At 41.1% G+C, this 9,912-nt stretch overlaps 1 protein-coding gene across 1 annotated transcript; it reads right to left on the bottom strand.

Moving 5' to 3' along the window:
- Positions 1-1,763: 1,763 nt before the first annotated feature.
- On the bottom strand, positions 1,764-8,754 carry LOC308706960 (uncharacterized protein). Its single transcript, XM_081392903.1, has 5 exons — positions 8,478-8,754; positions 8,145-8,378; positions 7,911-8,015; positions 2,136-2,300; positions 1,764-2,001 (listed from the first exon to the last, which is right to left on the bottom strand). Exons 1-4 carry the CDS (start codon positions 8,698-8,700, stop codon positions 2,260-2,262), a joined length of 603 nt encoding a protein of 200 aa, XP_081249029.1. The 5' UTR covers positions 8,701-8,754; the 3' UTR covers positions 1,764-2,001; positions 2,136-2,259.
- Between the last annotated feature and the right edge of the window lie 1,158 nt (positions 8,755-9,912).

Below are 9,912 nucleotides of genomic sequence, written 5' to 3'. Positions count from 1 at the left end.
ACTCTCGTCAAACATGGACAGGCGGGAGCGGAGCATGCGGAGCGGGAGAAGCTCACAATGCTGACAGTCAGCCCCCTCGAAGGCTGACATAGCATGCTCCTCTCCCAAACAAACTACACAAAGCTCGTGTGTATCCCCACCCGTAAAAAAACGAGGGCAGGGAGGAACACACTGCTTGAATAGTTGTTTCGCCATAGTGATATATATATAGTGACAAACAAACAGTAAATATACAGACAGTTTTGACATATAGCGCTTTGCTGAGGCAGAAAAGCTGACGCCGGTTGCACCGGATGTGCTTTTATCCTTTCCTGGTCATGACGTCACCCGCCCGTGACGCTCATTCTTCCTATTGGACTAGTTGACATACGTGCTTCAGACATAATCACGCAGAGGCGTTCCCAAAGCGTCGTTGACGCATCGCGAGTTCCCTCGAAAGGGAAAGTTATTTTACCGTGGAATTGCACCTAGTGCTTCCAAACCAACACTAACTTACTGCATAGCCCAAAAGGTAGAGAATGTTTATTTTGAGGTAGCACTTGTACTGCTCTCACTTGTTTCAGCCTGATGCAGACCTCAGTTATGAGGTGCGCGCTGTCCTAAGTGAGGCTGATGAGAGCTGGCAAGGTGAGAGGAGGCGCAGACCAAGGAAAAGAAGAGCGAAAGGGAGAGAGACAGGGGACAGTGGTCCAGGAGACACAGAGCAGAGAGAAGGAGAGAATCTAGAGGGAGGAGATGGACCAGGTGGCAGAGGCCATAGAGCTGGAAGAGAGAGTGCAGATGTTTCAGGTGGAAGAGGAGAGAGTGCAGGCCCTGCACCAGGTGACAGAGGCCAGAGAGGTGGAAGAGGTCAGATAGGTGGAAGAGGTCAGAGAGGTGGAAGAGGACAGAGTGCAGACGCTGCTCTTCCATGGTGCACCTGTGGGAACTGCAGGGAAATAGCCACAGATGCTGAAAGGAAATGCTGTGGGCAGGGGCCTGACTACTGCATCAGCAAATTGGCACATTTTGGTCTGTATTGTCTGGGAGATGGTTATTTGCGTATCCACAGAGATTACAGAAATGATGTGTTGGTGGTAGCTGAAGTTAGAGAGCCACGAGATGATAACAGACAATTTAGGTATGCTGCTTATCGTCAATACATCTTTTGGCAGCATGGGTCACTGGGTCAGGGTAACCATCGTGTTATTCCCAGCTGCTGTATATGGAGAATAAGGGACAAATACCCCGACCCCCAGGGCCAGTAGACTGGCTTTGTACCCACCATTTGATACCACTCTACCGTGAACAGTTTACTTTCAGTTATTTATTGTTGTATATATGGTTTTACAAATTGTTTTTTGATTTGTTCTGTTTTTTTATTTGTTTGTTTGTAAAGAGCCTTCCTCCTTTTTTCAATAAAAAAAACTTTATTCAGAATAACAATGCTATGCTTTTTACGATGTAGAGAAACAGTAACAGAAATGGTATAATGATAAAGGTTACACAGTATAAATAGATAACTAGACTCAGCTGCTCTGTACTGTTGAGACTTTTTAGTCTGAAATTGTTGATAAGCAGCTTGTGACACAAAAGGTCAGGGTTGTGAGGCTCTGGAAACTGGGCTTCACGGGTCTTCAGTCTGGAAAGCTGATACTGAGGAGAGCAAAATAAAAACTGAAGTTAGTTTATTTCAAACCTGGATGTGTTATGCATGACATCTGACTTAGTGTGTGTGGCATGTAGCCCAAGGTGCAAAATAAATAAATTGGCATTCAACCTACCAAGACCTCTCCTGACTTGGGTGTGCAGGAGTTCCTCAATGGTTGGTGCCGGCACAGGGGGAAGTGGGCTGTACCTTCTGGGGTCATCAGGTCGTAGAGTCCTCCATCTGGGCATCCCCTTACCAGCTAATCTCGTTTGAAGGATCATAGCTTGCAGTTCTGGGATGTAGCCATACGTCTTGGATGCCTTCAGAGTGTAAAGCATATACCTGCGAGCATCTTGTACAGCCTCCTGTACCTGAAATAGAAACAGAAAGGGGAGGGAAAAAGACATTTACATTCCAAGGGCCATGTTTTATAGTGTTTCAATGGTGTTGTAATCTGATATAATTGTTCAAAACAATAGCATGTAGAAATGAGCAAGTGACTTACTGTTTGCTTCCATCAGATTTGCACAACTCTGGGCGGTCCTTGTGGTAATTATAGTCCATCGCTGCAAGGAGCATCCTGGCCTCAAAGACAGGAGGGCTAAATGCTGTGTGCTTGCTAGCGTACATTAAAATATGGTTCTGGAAGGACTCCAGATCAGCAGTGGACCTGTGGGGGGTGGGTGAGAAGAGACATTTTGTGATATTTTGAAAATCACTTTCTGGCTACAGTATGTGTACATACTCATTAAATTACCTAAAGTTTAGGTATTTGTTGACCTAATTAAGCCACTGCTCAATTCGATTGATTGCTCCTGTCTGCCTCGCTGCCTGCTGTGAGTGTGTTTGCTTCAGTGCTGTAAGCTCCGTCTTAACCTAGTATTTCCTTGTTTTGAACCATCATTTACTACAATTTCTAGTTGTTTATACTACTACTAAATACAGCTTACCCAACATCTCAGATTAACCTGACATCGCTAGCTTCCGTTACTACTAGCACAACACGCTAGTAATTCGCTAGCCTGCTAACGCGCCACCCGTGCGCTCAGCTATTTTTATTTATTTATTTTTCTCTCGCGCGCTCGTGCCTTTGAGTTCATAAAAGCTCAGGTGAGTAAGAATCACTCAACAAACACAGTGAGTAATGTCTTGTCCTGTTATTGTCACCTGCACTTCATGTCACATGTTTAGCATAGACTTCTCTGTTGGCAATATAGGATTTACATGTGATAAATGCAAGGAGACAGTTAGGCTGACAGAGAAGATTTCAGAACTAGAAACACGCATCCAAACTTTAATTGAGGATAGTAAGAGTGCTAGAGCTTCAGATACTATTTTGGATGCGCCTAGCATAGTGAACTCTTTACATGATGCGGTTCCAGCTGAATTAGTGCCTGCGCAGCTGGGCAAATGGGTGACAGTGAGGGATCGCTCTAGTCGCGGATCAAAAAACCACTCTTCCGTTCCGATTACCATAACAAATCGATTTGCCCCGCTCAGTGAAACACCCACTGAGAATGATTGTGCCCTAGTTATTGGCGATTCTATTACACGGAACGTGAAAATAGAGACACCAACCACCATAGTCACATGTTTGCCGGGAGCCAGAGCGCCTGACATCAAAGCAGATTTTAAAGTGCTGGCTAATGCAAATGGTAAATTCTCTAAGATCATTATTCACGTCGGCACTAATGATGTTCGACTCCGCCAGTCGGAGATCACCAAAATTAATATTAAAGAGGTGTGTGAACTCGCAAGTACAATGTCAAGGACTGTAATTTGCTCTGGCCCCCTTCCTGTTCGCAGGAGTGATGAGATAGTTAGTAGATTGTGTTCGCTTAACGGTTGGCTGTCTAAGTGGTGTCCGCTTAATAATATAGAATTTATAGACAATTGGAAAAGTTTTTGGGGCAAACCTGACCTGTTGAAAAGAGATGGTATTCATCCCTCCTGGGATGGTGCTGCTCTTCTCTCTAGTAATATGGCTCATAGTCTTAGAGCTCAAACATGACAATCTGGGGCTCAGGTCAGGAAGCAGACAGACTGGCTAAACCGACCGTCTGCTAGCGGCCTCGCGTCACCAAGGTCAGATAAATCCCATCACATAGAGCCTCTTTCACCTAGCTATCATCATATAGAGACTGTGTCTGTTCCCCGAATTTGGAAATCCAAAAAACGTTTAAACCCATCTAAGGTTAAAAATTTAATTGATGTTCAACAAATAAAAAACAGCTATAATACAGATGAGCAAATGCTAAAGCTTGGGTTGCTGAATATTCGATCGCTTACTTCAAAAGCACTCATTGTTAATGATATGATTACAGATTATAACCTAGATGTGCTGTGTTTGACAGAAACCTGGCTAAAACCAAACGATAACATTACTTTAAATGAGTCCACCCCGCAAAATTACTGTTATAAACATGAGCCTCGTCTGAAACGCAAAGGGGGAGGAGTTGCTGTAAACTATAGTAATATTTTCAAAACCACTAAGAAATCAAGTTTTAAATATAATTATTTTGAAGTGTTAGTACTTAATGTAAAAATATATAGTATACATGATAAATCACGTTTGAGATTTGTGCTGGCTACTGTATACAGGCCACCAGGGCACCATAAAGATTTTATCAGAGAATTTGCAGACTTTCTATCAGAATTAATATTGACTGCAGATAAAGTACTAATTGTTGGTGATTTTAATATACACATCGATAATGAAAAAGATGCATTGGGATTTAAAGACATTGTAAACTCAATTGGAGTTAGACAACACGTGTCAGGACCTACTCATTGTCGTAATCATACTCTAGATCTAATATTATCTCATGGAATAGATGTTGATGCCGTTGAAATTCTGCAGCAGAGCGATGACATCTCAGATCATTATCTAGTCTCGTGTAAACTTCATTTAGCCAAGGCTGCAAAGCCGACTCCGTGTTTCAAATATGTTAGACCTATCACTTCTGCCACTAAAGATTGCTTTATCAATAATCTTCCTGATCAGTTTCATCATCTCAGCATCCCAGATAGCTTAGAAGAACTAGATATTGCAACAGAAACTTTTAACTCTCTCTTTTCCAGCACTTTAGACACAGTTGCTCCGTTGCGCTTAAAGAAGATTAAAGAAAATAGTCCAACGCCGTGGTACAACGAGCACACTCAGGCCCTTAAGAGAGCAGCCAGAAAAATGGAGCGCAACTGGAAGAAAACAAAACTAGAGGTATTTCGCATTTCATGGAAAGAGAGCTCGATTGCTTACAGACAGGCCTTAAAAGCTTCTAGATCTGCTTATTTTTCAAACCTATTAGAAGAAAATAAACATAATCCTAGGTATTTATTTGAAACGGTGGCTAAACTAACGAAAAAGAAAGCTTCAAGCACCGAAGTTTCCAAGCAACACAGCAGTAATGACTTTATGAACTTCTTCACTTATAAGATTGATAATATCAGGGAGAAAATTATAACTATGCAACCGTCTACTACAGTATCGCATCAGGCAGTGCATTGTAGTCTCCCGGAGGAAAAATTTGATTCGTTCGTTGCTATAGAAGAGGAAGAATTTACTAAACTCGTTAAATCATCTAAATCTACAACATGTATGTTAGACCCTATACCGACTAAGCTACTGAAAGAAATACTTCCAGAGGTCATAGATCCTCTTCTTAATATCATTAATTCATCTTTGTCTCTAGGATACGTACCAAAAACCTTTAACCTGGCTATGATTAAACCGCTTGTTAAAAAAACGCAACTTGATCCTACAGAATTAGTCAATTACAGGCCGATCTCGAATCTACCTTTTCTGTCAAAGATATTAGAAAAAGCAGTATCTTCACAACTGTGTTCCTTTCTTGAAAGAAATGGTATCTGCGAGGATTTTCAGTCAGGATTTAGACCGTACCATAGTACTGAGACGGCTCTCGTTAGAGACACAAATGATTTGCCCTTATCATCCGATCGTGGTTGTGTCTCTCTATTAGTGTTACTCGATCTTAGTGCTGCATTTGATACTATCGACCACAACATTCTTTTAAATAGACTCGAAAATTATGTTGGCATTAGTGGAATTGCACTAGCATGGTTTAAATCATACTTATCTGACCGTTATCAGTTTGTAGCAGTAAATGAAGAGATGTCTCATCGATCACAAGATCAGTATGGCGTACCACAAGGCTCAGTACTAGGACCGCTGCTTTTCACTCTGTACATGCTACCATTAGGAGATATCATTAGGAAACATGGAATTAGCTTTCACTGTTATGCCAACGATACTCAGCTCTATATTTCTTCAAAACCTAACGAAACTTACCAATTCACAAAATTAACGGAATGCATAGCGGATATAAAAAATTGGATGACTCGTAATTTCCTACTTCTAAATTCTGAAAAAACAGAGTTTCTAATTTTTGGACAAAAAACTTCCTCAAGTAATAATCTAGAATACTGTCTAACACTTGATGGCTGCTCTGTTAAGTCTTCGTCGTCGGTTAGGAACCTGGGTGTGCTCTTTGATACCAATCTTTCATTTGAAAGTCACGTGTCTAGTATCTGTAAAACTGCATTCTTCCATCTTAAAAATATATCTAAATTACGTCATATGCTCTCATTGACAAATGCGGAACAATTAGTTAATGCGTTCATGACCTCAAGGCTAGATTATTGTAATGCTCTACTGGGTGGTTGCCCTGCACGCTTAATAAACAAACTACAGCTAGTTCAAAACGCAGCAGCTCGAGTTCTTACCAGAACCAGGAAGTATGACCATATTAGCCCGGTTCTGTCAAAACTGCACTGGCTCCCTATTAAACATCGCATCAATTTTAAAATATTGCTGATCACGTACAAAGCATTAAATGGTTTAGCTCCGCAGTACTTGAGCGAGCTCTTAACGCATTATAGTCCTTCACGTCTATTGCGATCTCAAAATTCCAACCAGTTGATAATACCCAAAATATTAAAATAGACTGCTGGCGGTAGATCCTTCTCCTATTTAGCACCAAAACTTTGGAACAGCCTTCCTATCATTGTCCGGGAAGCAGACACACTCTGTCAGTTCAAAGCTAGACTAAAAACACATCTCTTTGACCTAGCTTTCACATAATACATTATAGACTTTAGATTCAATATTAGGCTGCATAGATTAGGTCAGCTGGAACCGGGAACACTTCCCATAAATCCTGATGTACTCGTTACATCATAAGAAGAATGGCATCTACGCAAATTTTAGTGTCTTTGTTTATCCCGAGGTTTTCCCGCAGCCTGCCGGATCCAGGCCGTATCCAGATCTGATGAAGGACCTTCGCCTGGACCCGATGACAACGCAGTGCTGAAGTGCCAACTAGTCTCTCCCTATGGAGGATCCCTTTACCACTCTACAGATAAAGCGTTGTTGGGAAACTCAATTCGCGTATCTACCCCAAATTGATAAAATAAAATAAAAGTCTGTATCAAAAATTATAAGGAAACACCAGTACCTTGTTTAGGCTTGGTTTGTAGGGAATTACAAACCAGCGTACATATATTCAAACACACATAACTATAGAACCAATTCTTAATGCGCATGAGAACGCCATCAGCGTTTCTCACAGGTTTGCGTTTAAAGTCTATGTAGAGAGAATTGGGTCGTCTTAGCGGCCCCTAATTTAATAACAAATGATTGTTGCGACGGAAGCGAATCAATCATAACTAACCTTAGCTGGAAAATAACTTTACTAAAGAACCGCTATAAAGCCAAAACAATCTCTGTTACCATAAATTATACGTTTATCTCTGTAAAGCTGCTTTGAAACAGTCTACATTGTTAAAAGCGCTATATAAATGAAGATGACTTGACTGCTTGTTTCTAACGATGCTCTTCAGGGCCTCATGTGCCATGGAGCCTCGCTCAAGCCACTGTTGAGTTCCACCAGATTCCAAGTCTGCATGCTAGCATCCTCCCAGCACCCACCTGTGTTCATTTGTCACATGATGTAGGAGCCCAAGCCACAGCTCCTAGAAATAATATAGAAATATAATGTACAGACAAAAACAAGCATGCACATTGTACATAATTCATTACTAATGATGATGCTGTTTGTAAGTACTGTAATCTAAGTGGGTCACATGATTGACCACAATGACACCTCTGGGTAGCTACCTAATGAATAAGCCAATATCCAACATCAAGGAACCATCCTAACTTATTCTCTTTGCCAACAAGGTATGCCTAATAAGACTGCATGTTAGTTTCAGACAATATTCTTTTTAGATGAAAACTATTTTCCAAACCATAACAACTTACAAGGAACTCTTGGTAAGAATCTGCTGTTTGGCAGCACCACCAAAAGTGGTTGACAACATCTTTCAGCCAACTGCTCAAACTGGACTGACCCTTGACCTGTGAAGCCTGGGATAGACATAACAGTCATCATTATTACATAGCTCAAATTAGGGTAGATTGACATGCAGAAAATCAAGCCATAGAAATGACAGTTGAACTTACAGCATGGATCCAGCAATTTCAGTGCCAACTTACTCATTAGTGCGGAGATCTGGACATGGGCATCAGTGCAGACCTCCACTAGTTTCACTTCATTCAAAAGAGTGTCGACTGTCCGCACAAATGCCTCTTTCTCCATGATCACAGAATTTCGCCCAGTCTCCCTTTTGTCCACAGTGATGACAGAGATGATTTCCCTGGTTTCGTTCTCCATGGCAGTGTATGTACAGTACTGGGCGCATTGTCCAGGGCTGTCCATTCTTCCATCCGCTATTCAATTTGTAAAAAAGAATCAATGATTTTCACAGAACATCAAATTGACATATCAATATACTACTCTAGCCTAAATGAATAAAACGTGTGCATTACCTACTATTACCACATCTCTGTCTTTTAGGCGATGTATTGCCTCAGCCCTCCTCTCCTCCCAAAACTCCTTCACAGTGTCTACACCGTACGTGTCCTGAATTGTGAAAAAGGAACTACGGTCCACCATCCCCATGTTCATAAACTGAAACAGAAGCGAGACTTTGGCGTAGTTGCTTCCTGAGAGTAGGATGTTGCTTGCCAACATGAAGTCCCCTGCCAGCATCCCGAACCTCACAGTGGGCTGTGAGCTCCATCTCCACACAGCGTGACCAACAGGGCATGTCTGACAATAAATGGGACACAACTTAGGCTATTTAGCGTTATCAAATAACATAGAATTGCTTCCACTAAGTGGAACTACAACTCTGGAATCTTAATTGAGTTTCACAAAACCACTGTCAACGTATTACCATTGCCTCCAACACCAATCTACACTTATTTGCAATGTAGTATGATTATAACACCTACCCATTCCATGATGCTTGCAGTACCCCTGCGCGTAATGGAAACTTCAAATGTTAGACATTTTTTATCCGACATGTTTGTAGCTGCAGCTGTGGTAACTAGAGCAGAGCTGGCAACCCGGATGCCGAAACCCTACTGACTTCGTGATTGGTAGATAGGTGGAGGGTGGAGCATCAGGCCAAAACACAAGATGACAACATCAACATCAGTTGAGGGCTGCAACTTCACTTTTTAAATGACAATATCCTGGCCGGAATACTGTTGTCAGTGATATAAGTTTTTGAAATGAACATGATTTCTTAATGTCTAGTGACATATCAGGGCCATTTTATGATTAAATGAAATACATTTCTTACATACGGTTCCTTTAAGAACTGCTCGTCTACACAGAAGAAAGCCCTGTCTAGGCTCTTCCGTTGTGTCGAGCCATTCGTTAGTCTAGTTGTTTGATGATAAAATGAAATGTAGCCTAGTTGTAATAAACGCGTTACATTTTGTAAGCTCCGTTCAACTGCAGCAGCAGAGGACTTTTATTAAAATATTAGAAATCTAATATTCAAGCTGTGTTCTCATTTTTCTACTCTTAATATTAAATCAAAAAACGACTGAACGAACGATTCTCTTGAACCACCCCCACGTTTGCACCAGAAAACTACTGCAGTGCAGCCAAAAATGCTCTGTTCGACTTTTCTGAGATCCTTTACTCTTCCCTGTGGATGACCTGTGACCTACTTTCTGTACGTTTTCTCTGTTTTGAATTTTGGAAAACTGAATTTGAAGTTCCGAATTTCTTCTTCATCTTGAAAACTTGAATCTGTATTTTTTTTAAATTGGATATTTGCAGTCTAAGAATTCAGAACAAAAAAATAGCTGTTTGAAAACACATGTCTATAAAATTCAGCCATAAAAGCATTTAATTCCGTTAAATTTCAAATGTTCAATATTCATTTAAAGAAATCAAATTTAGAAC

Source organism: Scardinius erythrophthalmus, assembly GCF_964197995.2.
Source record: "Scardinius erythrophthalmus genome assembly, chromosome: 2".
Taxonomy (NCBI): Eukaryota; Metazoa; Chordata; class Actinopteri; order Cypriniformes; family Leuciscidae; genus Scardinius; species Scardinius erythrophthalmus.
This window is presented reverse-complemented; position numbering and strand designations above follow the sequence as displayed.